The sequence below is a fragment of the Enhydra lutris genome, unplaced genomic scaffold (assembly GCF_002288905.1).
Source record: "Enhydra lutris kenyoni isolate GAN:26980312 unplaced genomic scaffold, ASM228890v2 scaffoldscaffold47, whole genome shotgun sequence".
Lineage (NCBI taxonomy): Eukaryota > Metazoa > Chordata > Mammalia > Carnivora > Mustelidae > Enhydra > Enhydra lutris.
The window spans coordinates 14,389,698-14,409,530 of NW_019154131.1; the positions used below are offsets into that span (position 1 = coordinate 14,389,698).

Genomic DNA, 19,833 nt, shown 5'->3' on the forward strand with positions numbered 1-19,833 from the left:
ATCAAATCACTGCCCTTATGGTGGTACTCAGAATATGCTGCTTTTTCTTTGTGCCCATCTTGAGAAGTGCATTTTAATTCATGACTTTCTCCTTGTATCTGTCTTCCTTTGTGTGAGAGTTGCTCTGTGCGATGTGGCAACAGCTTTCTCTCAGTCTCTGTTTTGAGAGGAGACATGTGGTTCTTCCCACTGCTTTGCCTCTGGCGGCTGCTTTGAATGCTGGCCATACCAGGCAGGGTCAAAGGTGACTGAAGAATTTAAAATAGTGTCTGGCAGAGAAAGGGTGCTGTCCAGTCTTGTCTGTTGGCTTTCCCCAGTAGCCTTGAAGGAGTGGAAAATGGAAAGACTGGTTTCAGAACACTAACAGGATTTTGAAGCTCTTTGGAAAACACACAAATTGCCAATAAAGAAATCTGAAATGGATTTGTAATCGTCCGGGGGTGCTGGCTGATATTAGGCCCGAATTGGATAGAATGTTGAGGACTTAGTTCTCTTTCTTGAGAATTCATTGCAATCTAGTTCATTTTAACTCTTGATGCTATGTTTTGGCCTAAAATTTTGTTAATTTTACACCAGCAGCTTAAGGAAAGGGAAAATATTTTTAATTCAGGGTACTTAAATAAGGACAAATGAGGGAAGACAGTGGTTAGGGGCAGATTACGGTTTGAATAAATTCTGCTTCATGAGTGTTGCTTTTAAGCAGGGAAACATTTTCTTTATTAAGATTTTACTTATTTATTTGAGAGAGAGAGAGCGTGCGCGTGCACACGAGCAAGGGGAGGGACAGAGGGAGAAGCAGGCTCCCCACCTCTGAGTAGGGAGCCTGACGTAGGACTTGATCCCAGGAGCCTGGGATCATGACTTGAGCCAAAGATGCTTCAACTGAGCTACCCAGCTACCCACATTTTCCTTTAATACTCTAATCTTTGTACATGATTACAAAGGAAATCATCTGTTTCATACTTAAAAATCTTAGCCTCTGAAAAGCTAGCCATCACTGTAGCTCATTAGGAAGTGCCCTTCCTTCCTGCTAGGTCTGTCAGCCTCTGGATCATTCCGTCCATTCTCCTATACATACTTTATTCCTGTAAATGGCCTCCTGGGTCCTCACCCCTCCTTAAACAGTCCTTCCCATTGGAGCATCTCCTGTCTTCCCTAGCTCTCACCTGTGCCCAGTCCAGGTCTGTCTTAAACCACCACTCTTTCTCTCTTGTCTGTCACAGCCCAGCGTCTTAGAAGTGTGTATTATATCTATCAGTGATTTTTACACCCAACAAGGGGCTTGAACTCAAGACCCTGAGATCAAGAGTCACATGCTCTACCCACTGAGCCAGCCAGGTGCCACAGCCCAACGTCTTTAAAAGTTGCCTTTAGGGGCGCCTGAGTGGCCCAGTCGTTAAGCGTCTGCCTTTGGCTCAGGTCATGATCCCAGCGTCCTGGGGTCGAGCCCCACATTGGGCTCCCTGCTCCGAGGGAAGCCTCCTTCCCCCTCTCCCACTCCCCCCGCTTGTGTTGCCTCTCTCCCTGTCTTTCTGTCAAATAAATAAATAAAATCTTAAAAAAAAAAAAAGTTGCCTTTATCCCTCAGCTCTCTTTTCTTCTCCAGCCCACTGCCATCTAGCTCCTGCCTCACTTCGGCACCCATGCCCCCTGGGTTGTATGCCCAGTGGTGGTTCCTCAGCCCTCCTGTATCTTACGAGCTCTTCGCTCAGCTCTTTGCACAGTTCACGCCCCTCATGCTTGACGTGCTCTTCCCCATGCCTGCCAGGAAGCCACACCTGTTGGGGACTCCACTCACTGCAGCCGCTTCTCTTCAGTCTCTGACATGAGCTCCTTGTTCGTTACACACGATGCACGTGGGGGTCCTTCAAGGTGACTTCTGCTTTGGCTTTCCTCTCTACACTTGGCCCTGGAAGATCTCACCGACAGCCGCAGCGTTCATTACCAAACATGTGCCAGTGACTCCCAGGTGTGTGTCTGCCTCTGTCCTTCCTTCTACCTTCACCATGGCGTGTCTAGACACCTGCCCCACCTCTGGGTCCGCCCCTCATAGCCATCTCAAATTCAAGTAGGTTCCTAATCCGACTTTTCTGGTTCTGGTTCTCCTAGTATTTCCAGCTGCAGTGAATGGGAGCACCATCTACCCGTTTGCTCAAAGCAGAGGTATACTCCCTCTTCCTTCCCTGAACATCCCATCGGATCCTTTCTTTTTTCTATTAGTTGACATTGCAATTGACGTTAAGTTCAATATCTTCAACATGGCCCCTGCATGCCTCTAATAGTCTCTCTTTTTTTTTTTTTAGCTGATTTTGCAATTAGGATGAAGTTCAAAATCCTAACATGGCCCTCTCTGGCTGATCTGTCCTTCACGAATTTCCCCCTTTCATTCTGTCCTCTCGCTCTTCTGACCTTCCCTATCCCCCAGGTCCTTGTTCATGCTGTCCCTTCCTGACTCTCCTGCTTGGCTCACTTCTGTCTCATTGTTAACTCACCTGTTTGGCTTCCTTGCCCCTAGCACCTCAGACTTCTTTCTGGCATCCCTCCCAATTGTAATTAAAAAATTATTTGTGCTGGGGAGCCTGGGTGGCTCAGTCATTAAGCCTCTGCCTTCCACTTGGGTCATGATCCCAGCGTTCTGGGATCGAGCCCTGAGTCAGGCTCCCTACTCAGCGGGGAGCCTGCTTCTCCCTCTCCCTCTCCCTCTGCCTCTGCTTGTGTTCTCTCTTTCACTGTGTGTCATTCTGCCAAATAAATGGGTGAAGTCTTTAAAAAAAAATTATTTGTGCTGGGTTTTGTTGTTGTTGTTGTTCCTTTTCCTGATGTTGGCTCCATGGGCAGGAATGAGGCCCCTGTGTTCACTGCTGTGTCCTAATTCCCCCTGAGTCCCAGCAAGGAAAGAGAAGATGGTTGTTGGCCTGCTTTGGTCAAATTCCCAGACAGGGGATGCCCTTGCTGCTCTTTGGGTTTCCTTCCAGGACCTGCTCTGCTGACATTAGCGATAATCTGTAGTGCGGTAGCTAAATAGTTCCCGTCCAGCCTCCCTCTGCCCGAAGGAGCTGGGGAGCTTTCTGTTTCTCATTAGCCTTGTTGCTAGAGCTTGTTTCTAGTCTTTCCTGATTTTCAGTGTCCTTTCTGAACTTTCAGACCATGTGGCAACGACATTTTATTTGGGGTTATGACTGGACATTTACTGAAATTTGTGTTGTCTTATTATCAAGTGACTCAGCTGCACTGAATATATTTTAATAAAGGTGCCCTTTTTTTTTTTTCTGGTTATAGGAGTGAGTCTGTTAAGGGCAACTTTGCAAATACAACAAAGGGTTAAGGAGAACCACAGATAACAGCCCAGATTTTTTTTTATTCTAGAATAGGGTTCTACTGCATATATCACTTTTGTTCTGCTTTCTTCCTTTAATCTCTTTTGATAGGAGCCCTGAGAAGTGGGAATAAAACCCAAAGGAGCCCAGGTTTGGGCAAGACCCAAGTGCAGATAGGCCTGGTCAGCAGCGGGTAGCAGGACCTGTCCCTCTAAAAACAGAGGAGGGGACAGTACCAGGCAACCCTGGGACCCTGACTCTGCAGGCTTTCCTCCCAAGTGACTCATCATCTGGCAAGAGAGGCAGAATGTCACACACACACTGCCTCTCCAGCATGCTGACCCATGTTCTGGAGTGTTCTTAAGCCAAAGTTTCTAGGTTTAATTGAATTGAGTGTACATGGGTCCTCTTGTACCAAATTATCTGTAGTTGTTGACACTTGTTTTTGTCCTCTTTCATTTTATCTTTAAAATAGCAAGGCAAGAGTCCTTTTCATTTTGCCTTTCATAGTGCCTAGCATTCATTCAGAGAATTGGGTACCCAGTCAATGTGGTTACTTTAAAAAAAAAAAAATCTGGAAAAAAATGTGCTCCTTTAGGTCACTGGAATTCAAGTAACATTTTTCTTTACTTCCTTATTTGTTCATTCAGCAAGCATTTATTTCATGCGTGTTCTGGGCCAGACAGTGCATATACTTGGTGAAAAGCAGGTAGAGGTCCTACTCTTGTTGAGCTCACTGTCTGACTGGATACTAGACCTTCAACAAATAATTACAGCAACGAAAACGATGTCGGCTTGCGATGAGTGTTATGAAGGAAAATGGTGGGTGCCCACGGGGCGGACAATGTCACGGGGGTGGGGGCCATCTGAGAAAGTCTATTTGAGAAGGCGCCCTGGAAGCGGAGACCTGAGGAGGCAGAGAAAGCTGAGCTGAGAGAGAGAGGAGTCTGTGAGGGCGACGTGCTCAACAAAGCTAAGTAGGAATTCAGTGTCTCCAGCCTCGGCCTCTATCATTTCAAAAAAGTTTCCAAGGGAAGACATTTAGCTGTCTGACAAGATGGTATTCCAGTTTGTGTTTTTGAGGCCTTTGAACCTACTGCCCATCCTGGTTTTGCTGCTTGTACAATGCTTCCTCAGGTGGCCGGGAAAGGTCCCAACCAACCAGTTGGGCTTTTGACACTCGTGCAACAAATCTGAACACATAGCTGTGACCCCTTCTTGGAGTCACAGAGAGCTTGACTGACCTCGGAGCAGTCCATGGAGGGACGGAGACCTGAGGGAGGGCTGAGAAGTACCCTCGGCCACCAGCTGCCTCCGGGCCTTCTCCCCTAGGAATGGAAGTCACTCCCCTTTATGAACGATTCAGGAACAAGGAAAGGAAATGGCAACGGAAATTTCTTTGGGCTGTTAGGATTGGTATCTGAAAAACATTTTGTCCTGGTGTGCGTGAGAACTCTTTTTATACAGCAAATAGTGGGAGGCCTGTGTGTGTCCTGTGCTGTTCCTGGGGAAGACCAACTGTCCACAAGTAAACATCGAGGGTGCTAGAAGGGTTGGAATCCCTCCAGAGAAGTCAGAGGAGAGAAGAGGGAAGTGGTGGGGGGGATACAAGAATGTCACTTAATGGGTGGAGGCCCGTGGGGCGATTGTTAGCAGTGGTCAGGAAAGGGTTTACTGAGGGGTATTTGAGCAGAGGCTGGGAGTACAGTGAAGCATGTGGATACATGAGTAAGAGCATTCCGGGAGCAGCAACAGCCAGTGCTAAGGTCAGGGGCACATGGCGGGGCTATCTGAGGCATATGAGGATCCCTCAGGGGCCAGGGGTTGATGACAGAGGCAGTGAGGGGCAGTGTATGTAGGAGAACAGGAGTTCGTTAAGGACATGTTAGATTTAGGTCTGTGTTACACATGGGTGGGCATGTCCAGACGGTCGCTGCATCTGTGAGTCTCGAGTCTGGGGGAGGCCTGGGTGAGAACACGGCTTTGGGAGTCATCTATGTATGGACATGTGGAGTCTACATCCAGAAGCTTGGGGGGGGTGACAGGATGTTGGGTGGGACCTCCAGTGCCGAGGTGCTGGGGTTAGGGGGGTGGTAGGAGCCAGAAGGAAGGGGCCAGCAAGGTGGGTGACAGCCAGACTGAGGCTGACTCGCTTTCTGGATCCCTGTGCAGGTGTGACAACGTGCGTGTCTTTAAGCTGGGCCTCTTCTCGGGCCTTTGGTGGACCCTGGCGCTCTTCTGCTGGATCAGTGACCGAGCCTTCTGTGAGCTGCTGTCGTCTTTCCACTTTCCCTACCTGCACTGCGTGTGGTAAGCCCCAGCCGCCACACGGGGTCTGCACCTGCTGGGCGTGCTTTTCCCTGCCCGGTGTGTGTGGGTGTGCGAGGGGATAGAGCACAGCCTGGGGGCACCTCTCTCCTCGCAGAGACGGTTGGACCTTTCAGAAGCAATGGGAAGTATTGTCAAATGCACCATAGGCTCCAGGGAGCAGGCTTAGCCAGGACAAAAAGACCTAATTGTGTGTGCTTCGGGTCTGCGGTCCCTTACCTCTGGCTCCATTACTAAAGCATAAAGGAATCTGAAAACTGAATCCGTAACCTGAGCTCTAGCTAGATTGCCCAGGGTCGGGTGGTGGGGGTGGGGAAGGCTTGGGACAGAGGTGACGTGGGGACTGGGATGCCCAGGTGACCAGGTGAAGGCATCACAGGTCACCTGGGGACAGTCTCACCTGTGCACTTTACAGGTAGAAACGGATGCCCAGAGAAGTGAATTATTTGTTCAGAATTGCTCACCTGGGAATTCAGCCATTGGGAACTGGAGCAGCTGTGCATTGGATTGCTCAGGATATGTGGTTAAGTTAAAGAAAAAAGGCAGCAAGCAGTTTAAAAAATAAAAATACAAAAAATAAAGATTTTATTTATTTGACAGAGAGAAACACAGTGAGAGAGGGAACACAATTAGGGGGAGTGGGAGAGGGAGAAGCAGGCTTCTCTCCAAACAGGGAGCCCGATGCGGGGCTTGATCCCAAGACCCTGGGACTATGACCTGAGCCAAAGGCAGATGTGCAAAGATTGAGCCACCCAGGCGCCCCTAAGATTTTATTTATTTGTCAGAGAGAGAGAGAGAGAGAGAGAGAGGGCATACACAAGCAGAGGGAGAAGCAGACTTCCTGCTGAGCAGGGAGTCCGATGCAGGGCTCAATTCCAGGACTCTGGAATCATGACCTCAGCCGAAGGCAGACGCTTAACCAACTGAGCCACCCAGGCGCTCACAAGCAGTTTATTAAACAGCATGCAGACTCCTACACTCAGAACGCTGAGGAGGAAGTCGAATGGTTTTTTCCTATGAACTGCTTCAGCTCCAAACCCAGAGCCCTGTTTCTCTGTGCCCCAGAACTTCTGATTGCAAAAGAGAACAAGGACCAAGGGAAATCTGCTTTACGATGTCCCTTGTACATTGAGAGCTCCGGGGAGAATTCTAGTGGAAAGGAGCTGGAAAAACTTTATTAGATCCAAGATTCAGAAGAAGGTTGACTTCTATTGGGTGATGCCTAAAACTCTATGGTTTCAAAGAACTTGTGTGAATGCCCTTGAACGTGGGAGCTTGTATAGATTGAGCATGAGACCCAACTTGCTCTCGGTTTAAGGTTTGGGGACTCTCAGGACTGTTTGCAAAAGACAAAACAATGTAAAACAGCACAAACTGAAGATTCCAGTCTTAAGACCCTTTTCCTGGTATTTTTTTTAGGTTCCACCTTGACTCACACTAGTGAATTTATGCACGTTAATTTGAGTTATAATGGGGATAATAAACTGTAGATTTCAAGTGTACACTTGGATGAGTTTTGATAAATGTACACACGTGTGTAAATATGACCTCATTCAAGGTACAGTAAGTACACATTTTTATCAATCCAAGTTTCTTGGTAACCTTAGCAATTTAAGCAAAATTCAAAAATTAGATTGTAATAACGTTGGCTCAGACTTGAATTTGTTTCTAAGTTTGGTGTACTTCCTGCTTTCTCAAAGTTGAATCCTATTTTTGCCCCAGTTAAGATGCTTTAAGAACAGGGGCACCTGGGCAGCTCAGTAGGTTAAGCCTCTGCCTTCAGCTCAGGTCATGATCTCAGGGTCCTGGGATCGAGTTCCGCATTGGGCTCTCTGTTCAACAGGGAGCCTGCTTCCTCCTCCCTCTCTCTCTGCCTGCCTCTCTGCCTACTTGTGATCTCTCTCTGTCAAATAAATAAAATCTTTAAAAAAAAAAAAAAAGAAAGAAAACAAAATCAAGTGTCGGATGCTTAGCTGACAGAGCCACCCAGGCACCCCTCCACTGTGGGTTTAAAGGGGTTTGTGGTTTGAAACAACAAACCACATCAACAGTTTGTCCAGTCATTCTATAGGTGATATAAAGTGTTTTGTTTTGTTTTTTTCTTACATAGGGAATACTAGATTGTGGATGACTTTCCTTACCAGTGCATACATATTATCTTCCACTTTTTTGTGTCTAATAAATATCTCCCAGTATGGATGCTTTAGAATTCATTTAGCCCACCTCTCTATTAATAGGTAATTAGGTAATTTGTTCACATGCCTGCACATTTCCTTAGGTTAAATTTTATATATCTGTAGATTATATCTGTACCTATTAGATACAGGTACATATAGATCTGTATCTCCAAAGTATTTTTTTAAAGATTTTACTTATTTATTTGACAGACAGAGATCACAAGTAGGCAGAGAGGCAGGCAGAGAGAGAGGGGGAAGCAGGCTCCCCACTGAGCAGAGAGCCCCATGTGGGGCTTGATCCCAGGACCCTGAGATCATGACCTGAGCCGAAGGCAGAGGCTTAACCCACTGAGCCACCCAGGCGCCCCTGTATCTCTGAAGTATTAATGCACACTTTTTATTAAAGTCTGTAAGATAATTCCTTTTATCCATACTTTCATATATACTAGATATTAACTCTTAACTCATGTTACCCTGATTAAAAATATTTTTATTTTCATGTCTTTGTAAAAAACTAGCATTATTGTTGAACCTCTTTTACAGTTTAAGTTTAATGGGTGCATTTCTTCGTTTGAAAGGTACCTTTTCATTTGTCGTCCCTGCAGTGTTTCTATTTTTAAAAAATTTCTATCTAGCAACCTGGTGTCTGGCACAGAGTAACCAGTCATTACTGTCCAGTATCTGTATGTATTATGCAAATCTGCATGCAAATCAGCTCAGACAGAATTCTACACTGAGCCCTCATGGAGGCAGTGGCCAGCTTCAGTGTTTATAGCATGAGGCCAAGGTCAATCATGCCATCTTCACACACCCTGATTGTGTTAAAGGGCATCCTATGAAAGGATTAGTTTTTGAGAGCTCTTTGGAAAATAGGGATTTTATTTTATTTTTTGAGAGAGAGTGCACGTGTGTGAGAGGGTTGGGCAGAGGGAGAGGGAGAGAGAGACTCCTAAGCAGGCTCCATGCTCAGTAAGGAGCGAGACCCCGGGCTGGATCTCAGGATCCTCAGATCATGACCTGAGCTCAAATCAAGAGTCAGCTGCTTAACCGACTGAGCCACCCTCCAGGATATAGGGATTTTAACTGGTCATATGATACAAATATCTCACGCCCCCCTTTCCCATTTATCTTTCAGTGCATGAGGGTTTTTTGGTACCATATGGGTTGTCAACAGTCATGTTCTCACATCGGTCAATCTCTTCCTGTAGGGTTTCTGGACTTTGTCAATATCAGAAAGGCCTCCCCCACCAAAGTTCATAAAAATATTTTCTCTGACTCTATTTTAAAAATGGATTTTAAATCTTTAGCTCATTTGGAATTTAATTTCAGTCTAGAGTAGAGGGTGGGGTTGCCTGCTTTTAAATGGTCCTTGCTTGCTAAAGGATTCATGTACAACTTCTTATGGACACAGTAAAGTGAGAAAGTTTCCCTACTAAACTATAAAAGCAGTTTAGTCCGTATAAAAGGATTCCTAATAAAGGGCATAAACTATGTGTAAGCAACATTGGAGGAAGAAGGTGGGATCTAATCAGATGGTCTCAGTTTCATCTTCTCAGGACCTGTTTTAAATCCTTGCGCCTCAGTCTTCAGGGTTGAGCCCCAAAAGCATTTGCATATTTGCTTCTATCACCACGTGGAATATTTTAGAACTTTCTAAAACAGGCCGTGTTTGCCCCAGATTTGTGGTTCTCCTACTATTCCGAGGATCGTTGGTTACCTTACCCCCCCTTCCTCCTTGGAAGGAGGGCAGGCTGGGTGGGGTGGGCGTGGGGGTGGGGGAGGGCAGGGTCACCTGAAGGCGGCCATATTTGTTGGCCCTGGCTGGGTGCTGACCTGCTGTGTCCTTTCACAGGCACATCCTCATCTGCCTTGCCGCCTACCTGGGCTGCGTCTGCTTTGCCTACTTTGACGCTGCTTCCGAGATCCCTGAGCAGGGCCCCGTCATCAAGTTCTGGCCCAGCGAGAAATGGGCCTTCATCGGTGTCCCCTATGTGTCCCTCCTGTGTGCCAGCAAGAAATCACCGGTCAAGATCACGTGATGGCAAGGCAGTGGCTAGCTTCTCTGCCTATTTTTCCTCATGCACCGGGCTTCACTTGCCAGCAAAGACAGCCGGTGGTTTGTAGAGTTGGGGGTAGGATCTGTCTTTTTAGTATTTTGTTCCCTTGGGCTCTAACCAGCAAGTCTGTGGCTCACCAGGACTCCACTGTGCATGGGGGAAGAGGGTCTTTCCCTTTCCCAAGATGGAAAGTGAACTGAGGGGCATCAGGTAGATCTTCTCAGCATCCCTTCCAGATGCAGTGACTGGTTGGGCTGTATCCTTTGTGATGGCAAGGTGGTCCCTTGTGGGAGCCTCAGTTCCCAGGAGGAGTTTGCTCCAGACCCCACTGGTCCCATGTGCTCTCAGAGTGGACTCTCTTGCTGACAGACTCTGTGACAGGCAAGACCATCTGACTGATGGAAGATGCCAGGGATTTTCATCTGGGGAAACAGTCCTAAAATAAAACCAAGCCAATGAAACCCACACAGGGCTTGTGGCTGAGGAGGCTACTGGTCTACTCGGAGACTCTCGGTAACCAGATTTTACTTGTGCTTGTGAATCCTTTCTCTACTACCTCTGCTGAGAGCCGGGACTTCAGGTGAGAGTGGAGTGGACAGAAAAACCCTCTGTGCCAAAAGCTACACTCCACTTTAAGCCATTCTTGAAGATGAGCACAATTTCTAAGTGTTGACATTGTTGCCCACCCCTGCCCCCCAGCCCAGGGGCCTTCAACACTTGGAGAAGAGTAGGTATGGCTAAGCCATCTGCACACAGAGCCCCACTCCTTGCTGCTGAACTCTAAAGTCAAGGCCTTGGGATGGTCACAGTGGGGATCCTGGTTTAACATCTGGAGCAAACACAAAGTTCTGGAAACTTCTGCTAATGGGAAACCTTCGATTCTGGAAGTTATCCTCGAAAACCTCGCCTCTTCTTTGTCCAGTGTTTCCTGTGGGAATTGTACTCCATGCACTCCCAGGGCAAGGTGCTTCCTGTGGTTTTTCTGAGCATCTGATGGCTGCTTCTCTCGACTACTGAGGGGACCCCATGCTGGCTTTTCGGGTCACTTACACAGTGGGCAAGTCTGTTGCCTTCTGAGTTTTTCCTCAGCTCAGATGACACTGGCTACCACTAACCTCTTCACTGGGCTGAATGAAGACTCCAAAAACGGTCATTGAGGTTTGAGGGGGTGGAATACATGACCTCAGGGATACTCGCTGTCCCTCCAACACCTCCTGCCTTGCAGCATTCCGCTGTGAAAGAGGGCAGGACCGAGGTGTCCTTGTGAGGACAGGAGTCGTGTCACCAAGGATTGAAGAGTTGGGCAGTACCAGTCTGTGGCATGTCTAGGAACTCTTGCTTTACTGAGAATTTTGTACAGGATCTAAGGCGAAAAGTCCAATAAGGAACAATGAACTGAAAGTTTGAAAATGAGGGACTTTGTTCTACTTCTGTGGTTTTCAAGTAACTTTTTTTTTAGCACAACCCTATTTACAGTAAGAGATCTTGATGGAACCCAAATGTGAGAAATGTGTTGTATTCTATTAAGTTTATTTGCAGGTTAAACTTAAATATTTCCCTAATATCATGCAGTGAAAATGCAAGTTAAATTGTGGTTTCCATGGTGAAAAATTTGGTGTTGACGGAGTGTACCTGTGTATTATGGTTTAAAAATATACTTTGAAAAAAGGTATTTATGTATTAGTGGGGTTCTAATGCACCTCTGAGACCTTGGTGGTTTTTGGAATCACTGAGAGTTTTAAAACTTTGGTCTAGCATTTTTTAAAGGGAAATAGCAGTCCTTGCTTCAGATTAATTTCACCTGGCATGGATTCTGGGCTCCTCCATTCTGTAGTATCAAAATGCTCCAAAGTAGGGAGAAGCTTCCACATGCTTCAGGCCCAGCTGTCTTAGCGTGGAAACTTGGATGAGGAGAGGCAGGGAAGTGCGGGAAGGGTTTGTGTTCTGTGTGAGGATTAATTTCTGTCTTGAGAGTTCCTCATTGACAGAAGCACTGTTCAGCAGTTAGGGAGGGACTGTGTCTCCCTCTCAGGTAACGGGGTGGGTGGGTCCCTGATGATCATCACCTCCAGCTCTCATCTCTTTGACCTTGCTCTTCTGGAAGTTTCTGAGTATCCTTTGGAAATAGGGATACAATGTGACTGCTGGAAATAAGGAAATCAGCGCCCTGGCTCACAGGGCTGTTTCCATCCGTCTTCTACAAGACGGATGACTTAGTTAAGGTATCAGAAGGGATATTTTTGCTGTTAAAAAAAAAAAAACAAAAGCAAAACAAAAAAACAAGGCCCTTCTAGAGATTGGTTTTAATGAGCTGAGGGCTGATAACGTACGGAATGGGTATATTTGAGGACAAAAACTGAACTCTTGAACAAAAATCACTCTAGCTTGTTAGCGTGAAGATGGTAAATTGAGAAAGGAGTTGAACAATCTAGTTTGAAGTTAGACTTCTGGCATATTTATATTTACACTTATATTTAGGATGCTTTTCTTCTAGCACTAAACACTCTTGAAAGAAAATTGGAAAACCACAGGAAAGTCGAAGGGAAAAAGAAGTCTGTATTTCTATTGTCCGAGAACAATCATTGTTAATATTTTGGTGTATTTCCTTCTCGTCTCCCCTCTCCCTCCCCATAGCCTTGTGAACAGCCGTGTTTTAGAGGGGACAGTTCTTCCGATCGCTTGAATGGAATATAAATGCCAGTTATGTATTTTTCATGAGGAGCAGCTTTTGGAATACACTCGGTCAGCTGTACCCTTGAGAGCTCATCACTGGATTCTGACTTACTGCTGACTCTTCTTTTTAAATTGAGCCTGACATGAATAGGTCCCGAGAAATAATGAACTGAATTCTGTCTTCCAGAGGCCTCTGCTCCGGATTGACGAGTTGTAGGACATCGCTGGTAAAAAATAGGGCTCTACAGGTTTTCAGATTTTAAAAAGTGAATAACTTATTAATTGATGTGCAATCAAGAATCTTTTGTTTTTTTTTCTCTAATAACGCAGATACGTGGAGATGTGATGTTTGGGACTTAGGTCATGGCAGGTCGGGCGCATTTGTGTTCTGCGTGGATAGATTTGCCTAAGACTGAGAACCAGCAGGAATTGGATCTAAGATAGTAAACATTGCTCTCCTCGTAACCGAGTGATCATTTAAGTCGGTGATTCTTATTTTCCAGTGTTTGATTCAATCTTAATTTTTAGAAAAAAATAATTTCTCTTTATGATTATGATTATATTATTAGCACATCAGTGAATATATCGAAGGTCTATGGGGGAGAGATAACCTGAATCTGTTTGGTAACAGGCTACATTTTGGGGGAAACGAGGCCTGTCCCTCGGATGAGTGCCTAAAATATTAATTGTGGATCCAAGATGTTCTGTTGGGGGAATCTAAGCTTGATGGTCATCAAGCACAGACTTACTTAAAAAAAAAACAAAACAAAACTGTAACTTGTTTTTACTGGATTTCTCAGGTGTGTCAAAACTTCTCACCTGTTCATCACGCTTATGTGAACCAATGCCATGTTGCAGTTCTGACAGTGGGATGGAGTCTCCTCGGCTCTTCATCCCATGGGGCTGACACACAGCCATCTCTGGGGGATGGGGGAGGGCTGAAGCTTGTCCAACGAGCACCCCCAACCCCAGCTCCTTTCCCCCAAATGAGCTTGGAACCTTTCATTGTCAGCTCTTTGCCTGGGTGCTACCATTCCAGCTGGCCAGAGAGAATTGGCAGGCCAGCTTGGGGTTCTCAAGGGATTTTATGGACATTCTTCTACAGATTAAAAAAAAAAGAAGAAGAAGAAGAAAAAGGCCTCTATTCTAAAGGACTAATTGTTTGAATTGCTTCTTTCTCTCTGTTAAACCAGATTGAAGACTATTTTATAATCACAGTATGTAATCAGAACATATATGGTATTTTCAGATACATCCCTTGTTTTATACTTTCTGGACTTGTTCCGTATAAGGGTGGTGTGGGCCCCCTGGCTGTGGTAGCATTTAGTCTCCATTGCTTTGGGAGTGATTTGAAGCCTTTTGAAATGGAGCTTTTGCACTTTATGCTATTTTTGTGAGCTATGATGGTTATATTCGATATTAAAGCCGTAAGGGGCATTTTCTGTGAATATGTATGTTTGTGTTTATTTCCAAAATGATCTTGGAAATACCTGAAAATGAAAGATGCATTTAATGGATTGTCAAGCAAAGCACATTTTCCCAAATTAATTTGTTAATGATTTTGGGTATCATTATTTTATTTTTTTATTCTTTAAAAGATTTTGTTTGACAGAGAGAGCGAGAGAGGGTGCACAAGCAGGGGGAGTAGAAGAGGGAGAAGCAGACTTCCCATTGAGCAGGGAGACTCATGTGGGGCTCCATCCCAGGACCCTGGGATCATGATCTGAGCCAAAAGCAGATGCTTAACAACTGAGCCACCCAGGCACCCTTGGGTATTGTTATTATTAAGCACCCTCCAGATTAGCGTAATATTTGTAGTATGAAGTGCCTAAATGCACAGCAAATTTTTTTAGCAGGAATATTTTGTATGTACCTGTTTTTAATTCCCTAGGACCATTTTTTTAATTATTAAGATTTCATAGGCCATATTTAAAAGAACAGTGTGACCATCAGAAGGGAGACTGGATCAGCGTTATCATTAAATCCATAAATCCATTAAATCCATAAAATACATTACAGTGGGTTTTTAGACTTTTTTTCTGGTCTGGGTGAAGGGATAAGGGCATAAGCCGTGGCTGCAGAGACTTTTGCCCGTCTGGTGGGAGTAGTGAGTCTTCTCCCTAGGAAAATGCCCACCCATATAATTTTTTGGGAATTCAGGTGTCCCTAGAAGCCACCCACGTAAAGAGCTTCTGCAAGGCAGGGCACCAGACCAGGATTCAAATCCTCTCTGGGGCTGAAATTGGTCACCTTAGGTCTGCTTTCCCAGCTGCCCTCTAAAACCAGTGCCCCTCCTCTCCACCTTCTCTAAATCAGGATTTCCTCTTCTGAGGGGCTGGGGGGTGGGGGTGGGGTGCCCCAGGGTGCCGGGAATGCACATTTCAAGTGATCTCAACAAACGAGCTTACATTTGCCTCAAGCCTCTTTATAGTTTGGTTTCTAGTATCAGACCCTCCATAGGATTGTATACCAGTCTGTCCTATTATTCTAGCTTTTGTATTGTGGAATTTTTCCATAATAAATATAAGAGGTAGACTATTTGGGGTTTTTGTTTTTCATTCACTGGGGTGAGGTTCAGCCTCCTTCCTGCCCCAACTTAAGGGTGCTGCCTGCCTCTCTCCTCAGCTAAGGATTTGTCTTAGCCTCGTGAGCACTTGTTTCTGTCTCCAGGCCTGGTGGGTGACACCCCACTTAGCTGGGAAGTCTCTCTGGGTGGTAACTCACAAAAAGGGAAAGATAAACCCGTTTTTGGTTGGTTTATTTTATATTTCTTATTAAAACAAAATATTTGATCCAGCTGCTTTTACAACAAAACGGAGATCATACCGCTATCTTAAAGATGTAACAAATAGCCAAAAAAAAAAAAAAAAGGAAAAAAGGAAAAACACCCCCAAAATTTAACAGATAGCAATGAAATCAGTATTTTTTGCATTAAGGCTAGTTACAAGAAAGTGACCTCGGGGAAGGCCAAGAGCACGAAGAGACACAAAATGGCCGGTGTTATCAGTGGCAGTTGCTAGGGAAGGAAGTCTGAACAAAGGAAGGCACAGCTACCGGGGGTGAAGGACTGGGAGAGACTCCTGGAGTAATATCGCCATCTTGTGGCCCTTTCAGGTATTCCTCTCCACGGAACGCTTGAAACCCTTCCCAATTGCAAATCACCCCAGAACTCAATATAATTATCTCAAAACTCCCACATGTCACACAGCTTCTTTTTGGGTCCAGGTATGTGTTCCTGCGTTCCCCCCCCCCCCAAGCATCTCTCTGCTTTTTCCCCTCCTCGCTTCCCCTAGCAACTCATTCTTCACCCTCTAGGTGTTTGATCTCAGAATTCTAAAAATCTGCCGAATACCATAAAGCAAATATTTTCCGGCACGTAAAACTGAGTTAACATAGTTGTGATCTAGAGGAAGTTTTTTTTATTAATCCACTGGAGTTAGGTTTAACTTCTGGGATTAATAGTTCTGCTCACACAAGTCAAATGCCAGTACAACCCAAAACATCTCTAAGACTGAGTCCAGTTTGAACCAGCTCTTGGCCTGCTTTGTATTACCTGTGGAGCTAGCTGCAGGGGGCTGTGTGATGAACACAGCAGTGTACCCTGTGGAGGACGAGAGAAGCCACCAATGGCTGAAAACCGTGCGTACAAGACGCATCAGCAGCTCCGGGAAGGCAGGCGGGAGAGAGTGGTAACATCTGACCAGTGAGGAGCTGGTTTGAGACCTTCTAAGACGGAACTGATGGACTGAGAGCCATATTTGATAATCTAGAATCTCAGACCGATGAAAGAATGGGTATGTTGCCTGGAAGTAGTGTTTTCTTAAAGCAAGCCCTATTTGAGAGCTCAGCGCATGAGTTATCTTTGCCTTATTTACTCTGACTTTTTTGTGAAGCCAGTATCACTATTATTCCTGGTTTAAGGACGATAAAACTGAGGCTCAGAAAGGTATTCAGAACACAGCCAGTAGGTGGCAGAGTCAAGATTCAGACCCAAGGCTTTCAACTCGTCCATTTAGTTCGCTTTCTACAAAGGATTTTTTATTTTCATTTATTCAAATTCAATTAATTAACATAATGCATTATTGGTTTCTGGGTTAGAGGTGAGTGATTCATCAGTCTTCTATAAAACCCAGTGCTGGTTACATCATGTGCCCTCCTTTTTTTTTTTTTTTAAGATTTTATTTATTTATTTATTTGACAGACGGAGATCACAAGTAGGCAGAGAGGCAGGCAGAGAGAGAGGAGGAAGCAGGCTCCCTGCTGAGCAGAGAGCCCGATGCGGGGCTCGATCCCAGGACCCTGGAATCATGACCTGAGCTGAAAGCAGAGGCTTTAACCCACTGAGCCACCCAGGCGCCCCATCATGTGCCCTCCTTAATATCTATCACCCAGTTACCCCAGCACCTCTCCCCTCCCTTCCAGCAACCCTTTGTTTCCTATGATTGAGTCACTTATGGTTTGTCTCCCTCTGATTTTCTCTTATTTTCCCCTTCCTTCCCCTATGATCCTCTGTTTTGTTTCTTAAATTCCACATGAGTGAGAAGGAAGGGGGAAAGGGAGAGGAGAGAATCTCCAGCAGACTCTGCGTTGAACACAAAGCTTGATGTGGGGCTTGATTGCAAGACCCTGAGATCATGATCTGAGCTGAAGCCAAAAGTTGGCCACTTAACCAACTGTCTCTCCCCCCACCCCCGTCATCTTTCTGAAGAAAAATCTGACCAGGTCAGTTAGCTGCTCAAAGCCCACCAATTCTTCTCCATCACTCTGAGAGCAAAGCAAACTTATTCTTTTAAAAAAAATTTGAGAGAGGGGCACCTGGGTGGCTCAGTGGGTTAAGCCTCTGCCTTTGGCTCAGGTCATGATCTCAGGATCCTGGGATCAAGTCCCGCATTGGGCTCCCTGCTCAGCAGGGAGCCTGCTTCCCCCTCTCCCTCTGCTGCTCCCCCCACTTGTGCTCTCTCTCCTTCTCTCACTCTCTGTCAAATAAATAAATTCTTTAAAAAAAATTGAGAGAGGGGCGCCTGGGTGGCTCAGTTGGTTAAGTGACTGCCTTTGACTCAGGTCATGATTCCAGGGTCCTGGGTGCAAGCCCCGCATCAGGAAGCCTGCTTCTCTCCCTCCCTCTGCCTGCTGCTCTGCTTACTTGTGCTATCTCTCCGTTAAATAAATAAATAAATAAATAAATAAAATTTTAAAAAAGTTTGAGAGAGAGAGAGAAGTTGATTGAGGGGAGGGGCAGAGGGAGGACAGAGAGAGAGGGGGGAATCCCAAGCAGACTCTGTGCTGAGTACAGAGCCTGATGTGGGGCTGGATCCCACGACCCTGAGATCAAGACCTGAACCAAAATCGAGAGTTGGACACTCAACTGACTGAGCCAGCCAGGTGCCCCAAATCAAACTTTCTTTGAGGCCTGAACATGATTTAGAAACCCCTTCACCATCTGGTCCTTGCCTTCTTTCTTAGTCTTGTTATGAGCTGCTCTCCTCTTGGACCCTCCTCTTGAGTGAAGACATTGCTGTAGCTCTACGTGATCTTTCACGTGGCCGTAGGGCCTGCATTAGTTACCCAGCGCTGTGTAACGAGTCACTCCAAACTCCGTGGGCTTGAAAGAACAGACCTACCCCCTTAGGTCATAAATCTGGGAGCAACTTAGCGCCTCATTTTGACCAGCTGCTCATGAAGGACCTGTCAGCTGGGGCAGCGGTCATCTGAAGGCTTGACTAGAGCAGCTGGATTCCCTCCCAGGGAGCTCTCTCGTAGGACTGTTGGCTGAAGGCCTCAGCTCCTTGCTGGTCAGAGGGCTCTGTAGGGCTCCTCCACAACAGGCCAGAGGACTCCTAGACTGAGTGACTCAACCGAGCAGGTGGGAAGCTACAAGATCTTTTATGACACAGCCTCAGGAACCACAGTCATTCCTGTAACATCCTGGTACGTAAGTCAGCCCTTTGTTCAGCGTGGGAAGGGACTACATGAAGGTAGCATGAGTTAGGGATCACTGGGGCCATCCTGGAGGCTGGTAAGAACAGGGCCATTGTAGAAAGCATTCCCTCCGCTAGAATGCCCCATAGCACAAGTCAACTTGACTGGGTGAGGAGATGATCTGAGAGCTGGAAAACATTTCTGGGCATGTCTGTGAGGCTGTTTCTGGAAGGGATTAGCATTTGAATCAGAGTGAGTGAAGGTGATCCTTTACCAGGGTAGATAGACATCCTCCTATCCATGGCGGGGGCCACTCGAGAACAAAAAGGTACAACAAGGAACACTGGAACATTGAAGTTCTATTCTCTGGCTTTCAGATTTGGACTAGGACTTATACCCTTGGATCCCCTGGTTCTCAGGCCTTCTGGCTTTGACTAGAATTACATGGTTGGCTTTCCTTGGCCTCCATCTTGCAGATGGCAAATGATTGCATGAGCCAGGCCCTCATAAATCTCTATCCATTGTAATTTTTTTTTCTATTTCTCTGAAGAACCCTTACTAGTACACTTCCCTTAAAAGCAACTTGTATCTCCACTTGTTCCTTTTCTTGGTTGCCCTTCCTCTCTTCTTCCTAGAATGTGGAGGTGGTGGCTGGCATTCTGGCTGCCATCTTGATTCAGGAGTAAAACAGCACATCCTTGAGAGGACAGAAACCTGGGGTTTTAAAAGTTTTGTGGAGCTGCCCTACCAATGTTGGACTGTCTTGTGATACAGAAATCAATTTTTCTTTTCTTTGGGTAAACTATATTTAGGTTTTCAGGCTTATGTAGCCGAACTGAAAGGTTTACCTCATTACACCTCTGCAAATGCCTGGTAGGCAGGCCGTGCTCAGCACAGGGATAAGTGATTTTTTTCAAAGGTGGGGTCAGAGTGGTCAACCACATGCCATCACAAGGATGGTGCACAAAGAGCACCAGGGCCGGGGGACCTGGGTCATATTTTCAGCTCTCCTCTCTTGGGCTCCATTTAATTATCTTTCATGAAGAGAGGCTGGTGTAGTGCTAGAATTTTCAATCTGTTCTCAGCAACAGATGGGAGCCAATATATGAAAACAACAGAAGTTGTAATCCACCCGATCCTGTTGGTTCTGGCCCTGAACTGTCCTGGGACTGGGGGTGGGGTGGGGTGGAGTGGGGTGCGGGGAGTCCTGAGGTGTCTAAGAGCATTATTTGAGCAACACAGAATTGATGGATTCTCCAGGTTGTGTCCAGGAGCAACAGCATGACCCTAAGATGCTGAGCTGGGATACTTGGTCAGGCTCTCTAGAGCACGCTGTCATCGGGGGTAAGGGGAATGACAAGC

General features: G+C 46.0%; 1 protein-coding gene across 1 annotated transcript in view; it reads left to right on the plus strand.

Moving 5' to 3' along the window:
- LOC111156598 (alkaline ceramidase 2) overlaps positions 1 to 12,140 on the plus strand; it is a 31,104-nt gene extending 18,964 nt beyond the window's left edge. Inside the window, exons 5-6 of the mRNA XM_022517587.1 lie at positions 5,490 to 5,627; positions 9,675 to 12,140. Coding sequence (XP_022373295.1) covers positions 5,490 to 5,627; positions 9,675 to 9,861 — 325 coding nt within the window. The 3' untranslated portion in view covers positions 9,862 to 12,140. The remainder of the gene's footprint in view (positions 1 to 5,489; positions 5,628 to 9,674) is intronic.
- Positions 12,141 to 19,833: the final 7,693 nt, after the last annotated feature.